We start from the raw sequence: 20,567 nt of genomic DNA on the forward strand, positions 1-20,567 counted from the left end.
AAATTTCGTCTTGCGAAATTTAATTAATGCGTTCCTATGGGGGGGGGGGAGCGCAAAAAAGTCGCCAACTCACCTGCAACAGCCGGAAGTTTTAAAGGCTCTGGGGAGGGGGGAAGCAGGAGGAGGGCCAGGGAGAGGCTCCCTCCCTCCTTCCCCAGCAGCCGGACCCTCACACCCAACCAGACAGACAGCCCATTCGCGCACAGGCAGACAGGCTGTCTGGTTGGCCTCTCCTGTTTGCGCGCAGCTCTCCCGTGCACAGCGACTTAAGGTGAGTGAGGGGGGATCCGGCTGCTGCTCGGCTGCCAGCGGCCATTTCGGTGCAGCGGCGCCAATCGCCAAACACCATTCCCTGCGGAAGCTGGGTGATGGCGGTGGCGGAAGCGCGAGGCAGGCAGGCTCCCCAGAGGAGGCTCAGTCTGACTTTCTCCTCCTCGAGACGCCCTGGTTCGTCTTGCGAAGTTTTCTATGGCATGGCCATAAAAAACTTCGTCTAGCGAGTCTGCCAAAAAATCGCAAAAACGTTTTTGTCTTGCAATTTTTTCATTGCACGAGGCGTTCGTCTAGCGAGGTACCACTGTATCATGAATAGTAATTATTTATATCCAGAATTGGGGTGAGAACTAAGCAAGACAGTAAAGTACACTTACCATTTTCCCTGTTAAATCTGAAGAGCAACAACAAGGTCCTAATGTATTCTAGAAGCTAGAGAACCTAAACCATGCTTAAGAGGGACTATCCTTGTTCAAAAAGAGTTTCTCTGCAGCAATATGAGGGAAAAGTTGTCAAATGCATAAGCAATGAGCACTGAAGGTTCAACATCAAATCACCAAGTGTAGTTTCTGTAGCCTGTAGCCTCCTCCAAACAACCCTTAGTCACTCCTGCCTCCTGCAATTTTCTTCCTTGACATCCATTATCTTAGCCCTTGGCAGTAATTGTGAAGTACTGTATAACAAATGCAGTAATTTTCCAATTTGCAGATCTACACTAAGGGTTGTAGCCAAACTAATTTCTACTCAAAGTAGACCCACTGAAATTAGTGTACTTAAGTTGGTCGTATCCATTAATTCCAATAGGTCTACTCAAATTCTAACTAATGGTGAATGCAGTCCTAAGCATGCAAGCAGTAAGTATTTGTAACGAAGGAACACCATGGCAGGAATGAACATGCAGGCACCTAGGATTTGAAATATTTTTTTCTAGCTTGTCTAATATAATTTCACTTTCAGGGTAAGACTGGAACAGACAAATTGGTATCAAGCAAAGGTTTACAGGTTCCCCTAGATAATAAATATCTGAGAGCAACAGACTTCACTAGGTCTCTTCCCCCGCCTTTTCCAGTTGCCCTGAAGCATAAAAATAACAAACACAAAGGAGGCATTCTTTCTCTGTTTCTCTTTCTCTCTCTCTCTCTCTCCACACACGCACACACTCATGTGTGTCTATATGTACATGTATATATATTCATATACACATACATATATTCCTCTAAAGATCAATACTGTAGTAGCTACTGTGAATGTCGTTTAATTATGTCTCATCTTCACATATTGCTATCATAACACTGAAAGAACCAAAAAGCAATGTTAGAAAGTGGGACAGGAATGCTAGGAGCCATGTGGCTCCTGGGACCTGGGTTGTGGGTGCCAAAACAAAATGTCCAAGCACCTTTTTCCCCCTGCCCTGCTACCAGACCGGGCAGCCCCACAGCAAAAATAAAAATCACAATTGGAACCATCACAAAAAAAATCACAATTGGAACCATGCCAGTCACAAAACGCAACTGGTACCTGGCTAATTTCAAACACTGCTTACTTGTACAGCATCTGCTTCCAGAGTGCATATTTCTACTAAAAGAATATTCCTAAGTTTTGACATTCTCCTTTTCTATACAATATACATAAAGCACATCTATGTAGCTTTGCATGTTCTTTGTTATAGTCTTTGTTTTTTGGGTTTTTTCCTTCAAAATATAAACACCTGAGGAAAACGCTACAAAAGGCCCAAGAAGGAATTTATGAGTACTGCATGGCAAGCCAGCAATTTAGCTTACTAGTCATTTTCATAATGGTACTACAGTCCACAAACAATGAATCAGGTATTCTAGATGCAAGGTTGTGCTACAGTGACTGGACTAAACAGTGTAGCTCGCAACAAAGGAAGCAGTACTCTGAAAATGAAAAGAATTCACAATATTCCTGATATACAGGCTATATACTGTACATGCTTTTTTTTGATACCACATCAAGAAAGAGATTGGGAAGATTCAGAGGAGCAAAGAGGTTGATTAAAGAGTCTATAGAATGCTGGACAAATGATATACCTAAGTAGATGCAACCAAGTAGGTTTGGCACACAAAAGAAGCAGTTTGAGATGGCAGGGGGAGATGAGAAATCTGATCTTCAATTATTTAAAAGGCTGCCATGAAGATCAATGTTTGCTGGTACTATCAGTGGCCCCAGTGAGTATACAGAAAAGTAGATTTAATATAAATTATTAGTAACCGCTTTCAGAACTGGCCAATGTAACAGGTTGCCTAGCAATCTCATCCACTGAAGATATATTTTAAGTAGCAACTAGGTAAACAATGGGGATGAAACAGAAATGTTGCAATGCCAAGGACTGAATTAGGGAGACCTTGAGTTTCCTCAAGGTCGTAAGGATAGTCTTTAATTCTCAACTTTTTATACTAGAAAGTACATAGTATCTACTTTATTCTGGCCTGAATAAGAGTACCAACTACTCTTGAGACTGATACCTTTGATATGCCACATCTCAAAATCTTCACATATTACTGTAACTTCTGGGAAATGTTTCTGAAAACTGAACTGACATCACTGATGATTCTCAAGATTCCTAGACAGAGGCATGTTAATTTCAAACACCATTAAACCACAGGCAAGGCAACCAAACTGAAATAGAATGTTGATTAATGTTGATTAATAAAATTCACAAGTTCACATTTATCAACAAAATATTCTATGTGAACTCAAAGCAAAGCTTGGTTGTGGACTAATGTCTGTCCTTTAATGGGAGCAAATATTTAATTATTGGTACAGGACATAGCTAAGGGGAACTGCACTGCGAGCAGTAGTTACACATTACTCAAGTCACCTTTCAAATTGCCAGAAGCAAATCAATTCATCAGAATTACAGCACATTTACTTGTACATGGAAACAGATAAAAATATGCCTAGACTGAGCCATGAATGTGCTATTTGAATTAATGAATCATACAGCTTTAATTTTTTTTAGGTGTAGATCTGACTGGCTCAGGACCAATGCAGATGTGTTATGTCAGGGGTGGCCAACTTCCAAGTGACTGTGATCTACTCACAGAGTTTAAAAAACTGGCAGTGATCTACCCCCTTTTTGTGGGTTCAGGTCAAAGTTGTTGAGTTTTTTTAGGAAGGAATCCTGTTTTGGGGGGTTCACGTAAAAGTTGTTGAACTTCTTTGGGGAAGAGAAAAGCGACATTGAGCTTTTTTTAGGATGGAAAGCTTTGTTTTGGGTGGTTCAGGTCATTTTAGGGGTGCAGGGCAAAGATGTTGAGCTTTTTTTAGGGAAGCCAAAGTTTTTTAGCTTCTTTGGGGGGGGGGAGCCACTGATCTACCGGTGATCTACCACAGACGTCCAGTGATCTACCAGTAGATCACAATCTACCTGTTGGACATGCCTGTGTTATGTGATATACATATTCCAATTCTCTTATCCCCTTTTACTACTTTACAATTGCTGCAGATGTATACATTGAAGTGATTGTAACTCAGTAATATCACTGACCAACGGGGGTGAAATACAGATCACTAATCCCGACATTTACTAATTGCCATGCTTATTCTATGAATCAGTTGTTCAGAACCTCCATGTCAAGGAATGCATATTCAGAACCTCCATGTCAAGGAATGCAGTTCCCCATAAGCTTGTGATCACTGTAACATGCTCTCAGACATGAAACTTTAAAAAGAAGTGCACTGCCATGAATGTCTTTCCTTTTGCTTCTTCATATTGGAGATGGGGATCAATGCTGAACAGGTTCAGCAACTAGCCATTTTCTGATCCGTTGTCTTACTTTGTCCAGCTTCTGAGATACTTCACACTAGCCAGCAACCCCCTGCCAAAGGTGGTGATCAGGTGTACACCATCCTGAGCTCCTTGGAGGAAACTGGGATAAAACTCTTAGTTATAAAGTTAAAACTACTTCAGGCATGCCCAATGGTTCATGCACACATAGCAGGATTTTCTCATTTCTTTGAACCGTGAAACATTATGCTAAATGTACAGCCAACATTTACAATTAACAAGAACCACTCTACTTTCCAGATTGCAACCCAGTAACCAAGAAATATATGTTGCCATACAACCTGACTTCTTTTCCCCACCTTGATGCATGCCACAGCGAAGACAGTGATACAACAGCAGCTATAACGGAGCACATGGACATTAGCTGTGACAAAGCCTCATGCATGCTAAAGAGGGATGCCAACATTAATGTGTGGAACCAAACACACACAACCCTTTTGAAAGTTAAATTCATTATTTACCACATATTGCTAAGAATGTGAAAGGCTTCCAGTGGGGTGTGTGTCAAATAAAGTCACTTTGTATGATATATCTGGCCTATAAGCTACCAGATCTCGTCATTCCTGTGACAACACAAACTGCTTTTGAAGCTGCTTCAGATTCACTATATAGCATAGGAGCTGCTGTACAAGTCAAAGAGCCACTTGGCCACATAAAACTAGCTACATGGTTCTTTGGATCCTGACTACATATTTCTTATCATTTATTCTTCTTAGTAACCATTGATTTTGCTTCTCTCATCTCTTGACCCCTTCCACTAGGGTCTCCATCCTTCCAATGGTACCTAAGGAACGCATGTTGTACAGACACACTTGCACTCTACAACTACCATGACTGCTGGACAATCAGTTCTCTCATTATAGTCACTGACTCATGACCCTGGACAAAATCTCATCAATAAATTTTAGTATGAAAATACTTACATATCCGGCAGTCATATAATTGGTACATTTGCATATACAAGTCATTGAACAAGGAAGCTATCATTTATATACCGACATTTTAAAACATACTTTTAAATAGGAAATGAAGCAGACAATCAGGGCTAAAATTAGAAGGGTGTCTTCCAAAGTAATTTGTACTGCCTATGTTAGTGTACAAACATAGCTTAATTTTGTTTCTTTTGACATTCATTCTCTTATTTATTTTATTTTAAAGTGAGACACCCTGGAAGGAAACCAGTATCCAGGAAATGTTCACAGCAATAGCATCACAATGATTCTAGACTTTAATGTGGTTAATTATGGAACACATTTTAGCATTTTAAGTGTTCCTCTCCAGGCCTCTCATAACAATTGACAGACTATTTCTCATACCTCTGGAGTGTTCTCCTTTGTTGCTTAAAGAGGAATAAGTGGCAGCTAGCAGGACTGTACCCCATTGTCACAAATGAAAGGATCTAACAGAAACATTAGTGGAATAGGAAAGAAGCAGTCCCTGTTTGTTCCTAATCTTTTTCTCTTTCCAAATGAAATATATATTGTTTACCGGTAGCCCTACAGCATGTCACACACAAATACTAACAAGACAAAAAGTACATTTCAAGCCACATCTATGCAGAGCTAAACCTTCCACTTTAGCCATCAAAATTCTAATTTCTCTTTATTTGTTCAAATAACAATATCAAATATAAAGAAAATCCTCAAGTAACTGCGGGAGAACTTCAACTAGAACTATTCCTATCAGACTAAATTCAAGAAAATTCTTTTCCTTTTAAAAGAGTATAAAAATGCAATCCAAGTATATTTCCCTATTTAATAAAATAAAACAAAGGAATTAAATTATGTACCTATCACTCATATTTACTTATGTAATTTTTCCTTCTACTAATTCATTTTGGGTGGCCCTGCTCTTACAAGCAAAAGGAGATTAAAAGAAAGGCAAATTAATCCTAAATTAATTTAGAGAGCGCTCCTAAATTTTAAAAGGGGGGGGGGTTGTACTTCTACAAACTTCACTATTGGAAGAAGTAACAGCCGAATATATCATGGATCTGAATTTATTATGACTAGATGTCCAAACAACATTTATAAGTTAAACATTAAGGGTAGTAGCTTAGCTCTACTCAGAACAGATTCATTGAAATCAATGGACCTAAGTAAGCCATATCCATTAATTCAGGGTCAGCAACCTCCGGCCCATGGGCCGGATGCGGCCCACGAAGGCCATTTATCCAGCCCACGGGCCGCCCGTTTACCGAGCCGCCTGCTCAGCGGGTCCCCCGCACGCTGCGCTAAACCGCCGCAGCATGGGGACTTGCTGAGCGGCGCCAGAAATCGCATCTGCACATGCCCAGATGGCGAAAATCGCTTCTGAACAGGCGCAATTTCCGGCACTGCGGACATGCGCAGACACCATTTCCGGTTTCGTGCTGCGCCCGTCCAGCCCATGGATGACGTCCATGGGAACAATCCAGCCCTTGGCTGGATAACCTTGCCGACGCCTGCATTAATTTCAAGGAGCCTACTCTGAGTGAGAGTAGCATTGGATTTCACCCTAAATTTAATGTGCTAAGATTTCACAGATTATTTTTTAAGTAGACAGCAAAGAATAAGAGTGGGTGATACATTGAGGTTGAATCCCGACAAGACAGAAGTACTGTTTGTGGGGGACAGGAGGCGGGCAGGTTTGGAGGACTTCCTGGTCCTGAATGGGGTAACTGTGCCCCTGAAGGACCAGGTGCGCAGCCTGGGAGTCATTTTGGACTCACAGCTGTCCATGGAGGCGCAGGTCAATTCTGTGTCCAGGGCAGCTGTTTATCAGCTCCATCTGGTATGCAGGCTGAGACCCTACCTGCCCGCAGACTGTCTCGCCAGAGTGGTGCATGCTCTAGTTATCTCCCGCTTGGACTACTGCAATGCGTTCTACGTGGGGCTACCTTTGAAGGTGACCTGGAAACTACAACTAACCCAGAATGCGGCAGCTAGACTGGTGACTGGGAGCAGCCGCCGAGACCACATAACACCGGTCCTGAAAGACCTACATTGGCTCCCAGTATGTTTCCGAGCACAATTCAAAGTGTTGGTGCTGACCTTTAAAGCCTTAAACGGCCTCGGTCCGGTATACCTGAAGGAGCGTCTCCTCCCCCATTGTTCTGCCTGGACACTGAGGTCCAGCACCGAGGGCCTTCTGGCGGTTCCCTCGCTACAAGAAGCCAAGTTACAGGGAACCAGGCAGAGGGCCTTCTCGGTAGTGGCACCCACCCTGTGGAATACCCTCCCACCAGAGGTCAAAGAGAATAACAATTACCAGACCTTTAGAAGGCATCTCAAGGCTTAGGGAAGCTTTTAATGTTTGATGGATTTCTGTATTTTAATATTTTGTTGGAAGCCGCCCAGAGTGGCTGGGGAAAAATAATAAATTATTATTATCCTCAAGGTAGGTATGTGCAGTGAGAATACCAATACAGTTGTACCTTGGTTGATGAATGCCTTGCAAGTCGAACGTTTCGGCTCTTGAATGCCGCAAACCCGGAAGTGAGTCGAGCGGACTTCCAGAACAGATTCCTTTTGACTTCCGAGGTACCACTGTATATAGATTGTAAGACTAGGGATCCAGAAACAAAGCATAGTATAGCCTACATCATGGGTAGGCAAACTAAGGCCCGGGGGCCAGATCCGGCCCAATCGCCTTCTAAATCCAGCCAGCGGATGGTACGGGAATCAGTGGTTTTTTACATGAGTAGAATGTGTCCTTTTATTTAAAATGCATCTCTGGGTTATTTCTGGGGCATAGGAATTCTTTCATTTTAATTTCCCCCCCAAATTATAGCCCGGCCCCCCACAAGGTCTGAGGGACAGTGGACCGGCCCCCTGCTGAAAACGTTAGCTGACCCCTGGCTTACATGATTTATGAAGCCACATTTTCCCCCAGGAGAAATCTGAAGGCACACTTTCGCTAATGGGGCCTCCCGCTGCCGCCATGCCACCGGCGTGCAATTTCCGTTCTCATCCTGGGGCAAAGTTCTCAACCTGAGGTACTACTACTGGGTTAGCGGAGTTTGTAACCCAAAGCATTTGTAACCCGAGGTACCACTGTACAGTTGAATGCCAACAATATTCAAGAATCAAATAGTTCTTCTTGGCTTTCATTCAGAAGTCGTGTGTTAGTCTAAACATGGAGTTGCCAAAGTTTGTACACCATGGACCCTTGAGGACTTCCCCTAGTGCCCATTAAGCCTCTAATTCTCTCTCCATTACTTTTACCTCCATATTGAGGTACAAAGCGTGGTTACTTCCCCATTTCCATCCCTGAAAAGCACATGGAGATGAAGGTGCAGAACAATGATTCTCTTTCTCACTTCTTCAGTTCATTTCAAGGCTCAGATCAGTACCTGAGTAAATGGGGGAAAGTGAAAGAAGTAGGAGTGGAGGAAGGGAAAAAAATGAAGCAAGAAGGCCAAAAGTGGATTGGAGTAGAAGTCAAGAGAGTGAAGTATCAAAGAACAGAGAAAGATGGTGAGTGAGAGAGTACACATCAAATCTAATAAAACTGATCCTATTGAAAATGCATAATTTTCCACAAGTTCCCACCCCTCCCCCTGTATCCAATCACAGGTCACGTCTATCTCCATTGAAAATCATGGATATTATGCTTTCCAGCACTGCCATGGTGCAAAAACATAGATTAGAGAAACAGATCCTTATGAATCCTCACAATTTTTACAAGGGCTCTCTTTAATACCATCACCAAATCATGTCACCTCTGTGGGCACAGATGTGATCTGTAATTTGTTGGAGGTTCTGTTGTCATCCTATGTAAAATTCATGAAAATCCATTCAGATCTTCTGTGTTTTTATTTTTTACTATGCAGTGCAAACATGTAAGCTTTAATTTGATGGTAGTGTTTGGAGATTCTGTTTAAAACCATGCAAATTCAAGAGGAAAGAGGAAAATTCTACTGGAACAAGTTTTTTACCCATACTCATGGAAAAGCAAATAGGGTGTGTGCATTCTCTTTTTCCCTGTTGGGAAAGGGCGCGAGAAACAACCAGACCCAGGAGTATCCAGGGCACTCTTAAAATCCAAGTGGGTCTAAAAAGGATTGCAATCCGTGGACAATCAAAAATGTTGTTTAAAATGAAAGCTAACCACAGAGAGACAGAACATTTGAGGTAGAAGTTAAGAGCTTTTAAAAAACGATACCTGTTCCTGAATAAAACTTTCACAAAGGAAAAAAGAGCACTTGTTTATGCCTTTACTATCAGACAAGAGTATGATGCAACTAAAAAAAGGTAGGCTGCTACCTCCATACAGGTACAGTGGTACCTCGGGTTACAAAAACCTTGGGTTACAAACTTTGCCCCAGGATGAGAACCGAAATCGCGCACCGGCGGCATGGCAGCAGTGGGAGGCCCCATTAGCTAAAGTGGTATCTCAGGTTAAGAACGGACCTCCGGAACCAATTAAGTCTGTAACCCGAGGTACCACTGTATTTGACAGTTGTCAGATGCTCAATCAAATAATAGGTAAACAATCAACTGGCATTTTAACCTTATTTTTCATCAGCTACAGAAATACAAGAAACCAAAACATCCTGCAGTGCTGAAAGTATAAAGCACACAATAAGCCTCCCCAGGAATTAGTTCTTTACACTATCAGGGTGAGTGTCACATCTGTCATAAGCAGATTACCAAAACTCACCACCCATTCCAGAATTAAAACAGACATGTCCTGCAAGTTATAGGCAGATTTGACAACTCAACTTGCTCATTCCCAGTCAGTTCTATTTACCTCACTCTTCTGATAACAAAGCGATTCAGAAACAAGTCTTCAGAATCCTTAAGATATGAAGATGTACCAACAGCAACGTGAGCCTCAAAAATCTGCACTGGTAGAAAATAAATTTCCAATGCGAGATTTGAGGATTCAGAATATATTAACCATCTTATTAAACTTTGATGCCAATTCACTTCCTTTCCAGTAAACTCGCAAACCATCAGATACCTACCACTTGACCAAATATTTCCCTCACCCCCCAAAATTACATTCCTACTGCGCTTACAACAAAACTGAACCTGTTAGTTTCCTGTTCTTGACTACAACTAGTCAGATTTTTAACATTATTGTGAACTGTAAAGCCTAGCCAAATTCAACAATAAAACAATTATATACAGGCAACTCCCCTTTTATGCAGGACTTGCATTCCGAGGCACCATGCACGTTCATGGGACATACATAAGCCCATCCCACCCCCTTCTGGTGTGAAAAATGGTACACACGTCAGCAGTTGCACGAATGCCAAACGCGTGCAAATGTGGAGTTGCCTGCATACGTATGTTTCTCCCCCCCCCCCCGGGTGTGTGTATGTGTGTGAGATCTAACAAGAAAGCATGTATAATACAGCTGCCTCACACATTTCAAGATGGAATCACATGAGAGGAAGTGGGTCCACCCCTTGCACTCGTGAGGAAAAAGGACTGAAATCCTAAAAAGCATAGAATACCATCATACCCACACCACCAACCAGCTAAGCATGACTATACAGCTACAGTGAAAATCACTTGTCAAGTAAAGACAAAGAAAGGCAACATGGAAATAGCTGGAACTCAGGCAAGAAGGTGGAGCATTGTGAGAGAAGAAGCAAGTACCGTGTTTCTCCTAAAATAAGACACGTCTTATATTAATTTTTCCTCCAAAAAAACACACCACGGCTTATTTTCAGGGGATGTCTTATTTTTTTATGACCTAAGTAGGGTACAGCATTATTAAGTATGGTACAGGGCTTTCTTGCGCCACCCGCTGAGCCTGCTGCCAGGTCCCAGGGCTTCACGTGGCGTGGCTGAGGCTGCTGCCGGCTTCGCGCGGGTCCCAGGGCTTCACGCGGCGCGGCTGAGGCTGCTGCTGGCTGCTGCGGCTTCGCGCGCCGCCTGCCGCCAGGTCCCGGGCTTCACGCAGCCGGCTGAGGCTGCTGCCGGGTCCTGCGGCTTCGCGCGATGCGGCACGGCTGAAGCTCCTGCCAGCTTCGCCCGCCGCCGGGTCCCAGGCTTCACGCAGCCGGCTGAGGCTGCTGCCAGCTGCTGCCGGGTCCCGGGCTTCACGCAGCCGGCTGAGGCTGCTGCCGGGTCCTGCGGCTTCGTGCGCCGCCCGCTGCCGGGTCCTGGGGCTGAAGCTGCTGCCGGCTCCTGCCAGGTCCTGCGGCTCTGCGCGCCACCCGCTGAGCCTGCTGCCAGGTCCTCCCGGGTCCTGCGGCTTCGCACAGCGCGCGCCAAAGCTCCTGCTGGGGCTTCGCGTGGTGCGCATTGAGGCTCGTGCCGGGTCCCAGGGCTTCACCTCTCTCTGGGTCCTGCTGGGTCAGGGCTTCGCGCTGCACCGACAGGCATCGTCCTTTCCCTCTTTCTACCATAACGGAAGTGCCATCCAGACCTGCTCCCAACACTACCCGGTATGGCTTATTTTCGGGGTATGTCTTATATTTATTCTACTCGTGAAAAGCCTGCCATGGCTTATTTTTAAGGCCCGTCTTATTTTAGGAGAAACACGGTATATGCATGTGTATTATGTACATGATAAAGAAGTAGCAATGGTGGCAAAGGAGTGTTCTTGGACAGGGGTAGGTAAAAGAACACAGCCATTGTTATAATAGCTTCTGCAGAATCAAATTCTGTTGAAGGTAGGCAAGGCTTATTTCCATTTTAAATGAACGCTTTAGAATCGTTCAGAATTGTGGTCTGCACTCAACCAGTTTTTGTCATTTTTAAGTAATTACTGAATAAACCATGTGCACAACAGTACACATACCAATTAGTTTCATTTGAAACCATTTCAGGTTTGGCATAATTTAATATAAAACTGTATTTTACTGTTGTAAAATCAAAATCCTAGCCTACATATACAAAGCTGCTGATATTCATGTCATTTTATAGAGCAGTTTAGCTATGCACATTGCCCTATAGTAAATACCAGCGACAGCCATGATTTATTCTGGCTTATGCAAGTCAACCTCTGCAGCAGAACTACTACTCTTGTCTCATAAGGATATAACCATAAATAATCCAAAATAATATTCATAATATGCAGTTAAACTGTGCAATACTAATGTCAATAAAAATCTAAATTCTGCATAGAGCCAAGGTGATGCAGTGCCACAACAGGTCTGAGAAAGGGGTTGTTAAAAGAAACAGGCCCAGCTTCTAAGCAAGCCTTGCAGGTTTTCTAATGATAGCTCATCTAACATTCAGGCCACTGAACTACAGTAGCTGTGGTGTGCTTTTAGTTGGGCAATCCTTTCACTTCTAAAACTTGTAAAATCATACCAATCTTACTATGTTACATACACCAAATGTCCACTTAGCAATTCTTGTTAATTTCTAATTAAATATTACTGGCCCCAAACACATATGAAATAAAATAATAATACTAATTTATTATTTATACCCCGCCCATCTGGCTGGGTTTCCCCAGCCACTCTGGGCGGCTTCCAACAGAAAAATGAAACACAACAATCTATTAAACATTAAAAGCCTCCCTAAACAGGGCTGCCTTCAGGTGTCTTCTAAAAATCTGGTAGCTGTTTTTCTCTTTGACATCTGATGGGAGGGCGTTCCACAGGGCGGGCGCCACCACCGAGAAGGTCCTCTGCCTGGTTCCCTGCAACTTAGCTTCTCGCAACGAGGGAACCGCCAGAAGGCCCTTGGTACTGGATCTCAGTGTCAGGGCAGAAAGATGGGGGTGGAGACGCTCCTTCAGGTATACTGGACCGAGGCCATTTTGGGCTTTAAAGGTCAGCACCAACACTTTGAACTGTGCTCGGAAACGTACTGTCTTGATTGAGAACTGAGCAGTTTCCAGATACTCAGGCTACAAACACTTTACGTGCTTTTAACTTGTGAATATTCAGTTTTACGCGCTTGGCAAAAATAATTTTAAAAATTAAAAAGGGGGTGGATGTCAGAGACAAAATACTATGGCAATCCCACCCACTATAGCACCTAATGTGTTTTGACTAAATGCGATTTTGACTTTACACAATATCCTTGGAACGTAACCCCTGTGTAAGTTGAGTGTCACCTGCACTCAACTCTTGTGTTGCAAAGAAGATTGTTAAAAATTCTACACATTGTAGTTTTTATGACATAGTAGCTTGCAGCAGTACAAAAATTAATGCGGAAAACAGCCTTCTTTCTCGGTAATAAAAAAATGAGTTAAGAATTTAAGACAAAAGCTGCATTAACTGGTGGCAGCAGGGGAGAATAATGGAAAGGAAAAGTAGCAACATAGTACAGGAACAGCCTTTCAAAATCCAAGGCAATAAGCAATGTTGGCAGTCAAGTAGGGAAGCAAAAATTGACAATTTCTGCCCCCTGCAGTTTATATTGATATCTGGATTTTTAAGATGCAAAGCCTAGAAATAAATAAAACAGAAATAAAACAGGGAAGCAGATATCGAAAAATCAAATGATACAATCTTTCAGTTATTTATTGGATAGACCATAGTGTAAAATGCAATTTTGCAAGCTTGTGTTCCTTTGACAAGGACTGTTTTTAATTACTGAATCTTCAGTGCCTGAGTTCAACCATCTCAACACCCATTTACACTATTTTTCCTTTCCATTTTTGCATACCAAGTAGAATAAAGCAGCAGAAGTCTCTCCAAAGAAGAATGGTCTCCAAAATAAACATCTACTGACTCCAACACTGCAGCATCCTTCTAGAGAACAGGTTAGCTATCAGGCTACTTGAGCAGAAAATGCTTCCTCTTCATCAAATGCGTACATATTGTATCCCTCCACCACACATGATGAAATTATGGGTGTAATCAACAAAAGGCAACCTTCCTCAAAATTCCAAAAGTTTGGCTTTAGTGTCTAGGCTTACAAATGAAGAAAATTATTAAATTATGACAGTTTTAAAAGGAAAAAGGCTCAAATTAAATACTGTGCAAGATATCTAAAAGAGCCATTAAGATTGTTAATGTAATACAAGTAATACAAGAACCATTATTGTATTACTTCCAACAGTGTCAAAGTACTTTAAAAATTATTAGTGTCAAGAAACTTAGTAAGATTTAGAAACTCATTCTTTTGAACCATCCCAAAAGGTACGAAGTATTGCCTGGCCCAATCCTAAATGCAATTATTTGAATCTACCACAATGAGTGGTAGAAAAACTGATAGAAGAACTGTAGCCCTTTGGAATGCAAGCAAATACTGTATTCATATTTTACCTATATAAATTATGAATTTTACCTATTTAAAAGTACTAGCAAAAAGGTGTGGGCTAATATATTTTCCCCTGTGATGCTAGTTTTCTATCAGCAGGAAAGTGTTGGGGAGCATGCAAAACTACCCCCTTGCCACACAAACCTGCAGTCTGAAGTGGTACTGTCCACACTATTATCCCATTCTGCTGCATATGTACAGTAATTTGCAGGCAGGTTTTAGGGCCTAATGGTGCATAAAAACAACAAACTCCCAAAATGCAAAATCTACAAACAGCTAAGTAATCATTAGGTATGAAACACACACTTGTAGTAGCTGTTATTTTCACGAAAAAACAGGTCCACAGATACTTCTTGCATCAACAAACCAAGAGAAATGCCTGCATCACTGACACCAAATCAGCAACAGGAACCACCTAACCTTCCCATATATCCCTTCAAATAGTCCTCCACATAACACTACACAAATCTAACACAAGTCACTCTCATACTGTATAAACACTGGTATAAATCACTATATTCAGCTGACATAATAAATTTAATCCAAGCACATCAGAATCTGAAATTTGCTCATTCCTGACACATAGATGTTTGGCACTGACTTGACATCTAGAATTTATAAAAATGTATTTTCCAGTTGTATATGTTTTGTACCATTGATTTACTGATTGTGTTGTTTCTCAGTTTGCAAAACTTGATTTCATCAACCTCTACATGAGGTACTAAGAGTAAGGCCCACTCAGAAAGCTGTTGGAGACTAGTGGAAAAGGAAAGAAGGAAGGGGGAGCATATGTAAGAAAGAATAGAAATGTTTACAGAACTGAATTATCGGGAAAGCAACAGAGATAGTTTTTCTTCGCAGTGTATATTTAGTTAGAATTCCCACTAGACTAACTATGCAGTGAAATTAAATGTGACCGAAGCACTTCCTATCTCTGTGTATAAATTCCATTTTCCCTCACATATACCTTTGGTCCTCTAACACACTCAGATGCTGTCCCATATGATTTTTAAGATATATTTAAAAATAATAATAATCACATGTATCAATGGTGTGCAGAATCGTTTCCACCTACTCTGTCCTTGGAAACAGGATATCCTTCCTCTGCCTGCCTAGAAACTCCAAGTCCAGTCACAGCTTCTACCCCAATAACTTGCTCAAACCTCAGGGCGCCCATCCCACTCCCCAACCCCACCCCTTCCTCTTCCCTTCTGCAGCCTACACCCACCCACCTTTCCTACCCCCTCCAAACCATCCGTCATTACAATAACTCAGCTCGATAGAGCCCCCCGCTGGGGGCAAGGATTACAGAAAGCCACTTCCCCCTTTTTCGGTGTTCCTCCACTTAACTTTTTTAAAAGGCAGCTATTTCCGTGTCAAACACAGCCCACGGTTGAGAGAGGCAGCCTGAAGAAAATACTTCAGCAATGCCTTCCCCGACCCCGCACACACACACACACACGGGGGGGGGGGGAGCCCACATGTGCACAAAAGCAGGCCGGACATGCTGTTTTGCCCTGTCTGGGAAGCTCTCGGTTCTCCCTCCCTCCTGCTCTATCCCTCCCCTTCCCAGGCGTGCTCTGCAGTTGTCCGATTCCGGGAAACCCTCACGCCCTCCGACACCCACAACAGGAAAGGAGGCGGCGGCTGCTTCGGCTAACCCCGTATTTCAAAGCCTCAAAGTATGGGGGCCGGGAGCCCCATCAGCCTTCCTTCTCCTGCTCTCCCCACGGTTGAATAAAGGCGGGTTTAGGGGCACGGGAGGCAAGAGCAGAATTTTTTGACAAGCGATGCGGGACTAGCTCCCTGATCCCGTGGGGGAAGAGCTAAAGGCATATTTTGGAAATGGGAAGGGGGGTTGAGGGAGGAATCCTGCCCCCCAGTGGGGAATCGCAGCAACCGAGAATTAAAGGGAGAATCTGCCTGGACCGCTCCGTCCCGAGCCTGCCCCGCTTTTGCTGCTGGGGGTTCGCATGGCCATTTGCGCGCCCGCCGCTCTTTCCACCCACCCCCACCTACCCCAAACCCGCTTATTCCCCCTTACCTTTCGCTTCCTGGTCTCGGCCGACCCGCTCCACACGAAGCACTGGTAGATCACCCTCAGGTTCTGCTTCCAGTTCTCCACCTTGAAGCCGGTCACATGGCAGCACCCGGCGGCCGGCGGACTCATGTCAGACCCCCCCACATCAATCCGCCCGCCCCGCCGGCACGGCTTCTGCTAGGCTGCGGGAGGAGCAGGAAGAAGCAGCAGCAGCAGACGAGGGGGGGCGGGGGGAGGTTGAGGCGGGGGAATCCCAAATCGGAGCTGGGTGGGAGCGAAGACCGGGAAGGGGAGCCGGGACGGGAGGGATATTGTTGGGGTGGTGGGGACGATAGGGAGGGGAAGGAAGGATCTCCTCAGTCCGCCGCTCGCTGGCTCCTTCGTCGCTGAGGGGGGCGACTGCGGGCCGCCACCCCCCTCAGGGCTGCTGCGCGGCCTCCGCCGCCCCCGCCGACTGCAGTGGTGGCGGTGCGCGGAGGGGGAGGGGAGCGGGCGGTGTGAGGCGGAGGGGGGAGGGGAGCGGCTCCTCTTCCTCCCCGGATTCCACCTCTTCTTCCTCCCTCTTCACTCTCCTCCTGCGCCTCTTCTTCTCCTTCGCCGCCTCCTCCTCGCCGCCGCCGCCGCTTTCGCCTCAACCCCGCCCCGCCCCCGGCTGCTCCGAACAAAGCGCCGACGCCGACGACGCCACTGAGGAGGCAGAGCGCCACAAAGATGAGGGCAGAGAGAGAGAGGCGGGCTGAGGAGAATCTTCGCTGCCTGCCGCCGCCGCCGCGCGCTACCTCATGGAGGCCTCACGGGAGAAGGAGGAGCGGGGGACGAGGGAGAGGGAGAGAGAGAGGGAAGCCCTGGCGGCGGCGGCGGCAGCGAGGGGCGCGGGTGCCGCTGCTGGGCGGCCGGCTCGGAGGGGTGTGTTCTTCGCCTCCGGTTCCCCCTCAAGTCAGTCAGCCTCGCGAGCTCGCCGGGGTTCGTGTCTCTTTAAATCTCTCTCTCTCATCTCATTCCCTTTCTCGCCCCCCACCCCTTTTCTGCTATGTGTAATGGTCCTCTCCTCAAAAGATCAGCGCGGCGAACTCAATCGAAGCCCCGCCAGGCCCGTAGCGGGACAAACCAACTGGGAAAGGAGCAGGGGTGCCGGGGGGGGGGAGAGGGAGAGAGAGAGAAAAACGAGAGAGAGGGAGAGAGAGAGAGAACAGCGCTTCGCCCATGAACCGCAAGGAGGCCCGGCGGGTGCGGCCTTATTGGAAGCCGTCAGCTTATGTCCCTCCTCTATACCGTTTCCCATTGGCCGCCGCCGCCTTCCCTTACAGCGGGAGGAGGCGAGGGAAAGAAAAGGCGGGTTCGGCTGGGCCCGTCCCACCCTCGGGCCCCGTTGATTGACAAAGGAAGTTGGGAAACCGAAAAGGAGGGGTGAGGGCAAGGGGGGGAAGGAGCACATGCTGCGGTGCGGGGTTGTGGATTGGCGGGGCTGCCCGCCGCTCTCACACCACAGGGTTGCGGATTGGTTGGGGAAGCGGTGTCAGGGCAAAGGGGCCGCCTTCACCCCAGGCTGCAGGCAGGATGTGCGGGAGGGAGGGGGGAGGCAGAGCGCCGCTGCTGTCATATCCGCTTAACTTTGCAGCTTCTCTGTTACCCCAGTGATTCCTTGCAAGGAGGGAGGAGCTGAGCTGGATGATGAGGCTGATGCTTAATTAGCCCTTGTCAAATGCCCCGTTTTCTTCTTGCCCGGCCCCGGTTCTGTAGATTCAAACCTCAGCCCTGCTTGCCGACACACCAGTGCAGCCACTGCCCCACCGGAGCAAGCCCTGCTGGGCAATTGGGTTTCCTCCACCCAGCTGACCTTGCTGCCGCCTCCCTAGTGGCCCTCCACGTGCTGTTTTTGCGTTCTCCTGGGCAACTCTTCCTTCACACGAGCAATGGAAGAGTAGAAGCTTTCCTCCCTGCCCTTGGCGCTGTGCCTTGCATTTGTTAAATCTAAACGATTTCCTTCGGGTGGTGTGAACATAGACAGTAGCGGGAAGAGCCGTTACTCCGCCCTCCTGAACCATGCCTCCCATACAATAGTTTCTGTATACTGTGTGTGTATATGTGTGTGTTTGCCTATAAAATACAGGACAGCATTCGGAGTTAATAAAGAAGACAGCAGGGTTCTTGTTCCGCAGGGGTAGGAGTGTTTAGTGCATTGCAGCAAACAGCAAAGAGTATTTTAGGCATCTCAAAGACTTTTAACACAATTTTATGATGGCATGCCTTCATGGACTAGCACAAAGTTAGTAGTACCTGCCTGGGGCCTCCAGTGGGTTGAGGGTTTGGGGGTGTGATCAATAAGATGTCACTTGTGTTTGGAGCCCTATGATAAAAACATATGAAGCTCACTTTTGCTGAATTGAGGGCCACATTCCAGTGGTGGGTGAGGTAAGAAGCAAAAGTGAGCAGAGCAACAGACAAGTCTCTTAAATTTGTGTAGTAGACTAGATGACAGCCATACAAAAGTCAGCGGTTCCAAACTTCGGATGGAAGCACACCGTATCTCTTCTTCCTGGCACAGTTCAAGGACATATTTCAGCCTTGCAAAAATCCTCAAGGAGTGTGCAGAGAAGGGCCAGTGAAGGATGTGGCTTGGGGAAAGTCCCAAGGTCTGGAAAGAGGCACCTGGGTAGGGGCTGAGGATCCCACCCTTGCCTTAACGAGATCATATTTATCCTTGGACGTTCAGCATACAAAATGATGTGCTTTGGCCCCTCCACACATTCCATGTACAACTTACCGTATTAGTGTGCCAGCTACCCTCCAATAATGGCATATGCCACAGGTGGTGTAAATAGGTCTGTTTTATTTTAATAACAACATTGTGGGCTGGGATGAGAAACTGAGTGCAAGCAATACTTTTAAAACACTTCCAAAGCACTCATGATTCTGGGATCTGTAGTTGACCCTTCACAGAGTTACAGTTCCCAGCAAACTTTAACAAACTACTTTGGGATAGGCTCACTCTGGAATTTAGGATAGCACCAACAATTCGATTTTTGTTTTTTTAATTCAGCCAGACATTTTCGGAGAAGCATTGTTGTACATTGTTCTTGTTGTCTGTACAGATGGATTTAATGTACTGTATTCCTATGAGTTTGTCAGTGCTAAACCCCTCTAATCCCTGGATCCAGCAAGTGCTAACATCTAATCAAGCCAAGCTAGTTTCCTGGTGAGGTGATAGCCTGGGTGATGAACCATTAAGGGGCTCTGTGGGAGACAACAATTGGGTGGAGATAAAGCCAGAGATTGCAGAGGTAGCAGTGATGTGACCTAGAAGTAAAGCAGAAAGTTTGAGAGAGGGTCAAAGAACAATATTTGATTTCTGTTTGAATCCAAAGCTGTAGCTATGGCAGAAACGGGAACCTTTGGGGTGTTGATGCTATGAAACCCTCCATCACAGACTCAGGTTGTCTATACGTGTAAATAAACCATATAGTATAAAGACACCACAGTCTTCTCTGTGCCTCATTGCCAAAAGGAAACACGAACCCGGGATAAGTGCCTGGAACCCCTGGAATCTTGCACTGCTCAGAGATTAGGGTGGCGTGCAACAGTGTATGCTTTGGGTTTTATTTTTATTTCCTTTTTGTACACTACCACAATGTTTTAATGCAGCATGGTTTGCACATTCTTTAAATAAATATAAACAATCCATTTCAGCTGTCCTTGGGTACGCTGAGATCACCAATCAAGTCCCTCACCTGCTAAATACCTGTACAGTATAAAGGGTAAAGGGGACCCCTGACCATTAGGTCCAGTCATGACCGACTCTGGGGTTGTGGCGCTCATCTCGCATTATTGGCCGAGGGAGCCGGCGTACAGCTTCCAGGTCATGTTGCCAGCATGACAAAGCCGCTTCTGGCAAACCAGAGCAGCGCACGGAAACGCCGTTTACCTTCCCGCTGTAGTGGTACCTATTTATCTATTTGCACTTTGAGGTGCTTTCGAACTGCTAGGTTGGCAGGAGCAGGGACCAAGCAACGGGAGCTCACCCCGTCGCAGGGATTCAAACCGCTAACCTTCTGATCGGCAAACCCTAGGCTCTGTGGTTTAACACAGCGCCACCCACGTCCCTTAAATACCTGTATAGCGGCTGGCTATTGAATGCAGGAGAGCAGGATAATAAAAAAATGTCAGCAGCAACCATTCCTGGAAAATACAGAATGATTGCCCTGACCTGAATAGATTGCCACCATGCATTTAGTAAAGAGCAAGTGTGCTCAATTATATTTTTTTACAGCGTAGAAGAGTACCT

General features: G+C 45.4%; 1 protein-coding gene across 2 annotated transcripts in view; it reads right to left on the reverse strand.

The window, feature by feature from the left end:
• Positions 1 to 16,588, reverse strand: part of USP22 (ubiquitin specific peptidase 22) — a 108,257-nt gene extending 91,669 nt beyond the window's left edge. For both annotated transcript variants that reach the window (XM_035132102.2, XM_035132101.2), the window contains exon 1: positions 16,289 to 16,588. In XM_035132102.2, the coding sequence (XP_034987993.1) occupies positions 16,289 to 16,414 (126 nt within the window). In that variant the 5' untranslated portion in view covers positions 16,415 to 16,588. The remainder of the gene's footprint in view (positions 1 to 16,288) is intronic.
• Between the last annotated feature and the right edge of the window lie 3,979 nt (positions 16,589 to 20,567).

Source organism: Zootoca vivipara, chromosome 14 (assembly GCF_963506605.1).
Source record: "Zootoca vivipara chromosome 14, rZooViv1.1, whole genome shotgun sequence".
Taxonomy (NCBI): Eukaryota; Metazoa; Chordata; class Lepidosauria; order Squamata; family Lacertidae; genus Zootoca; species Zootoca vivipara.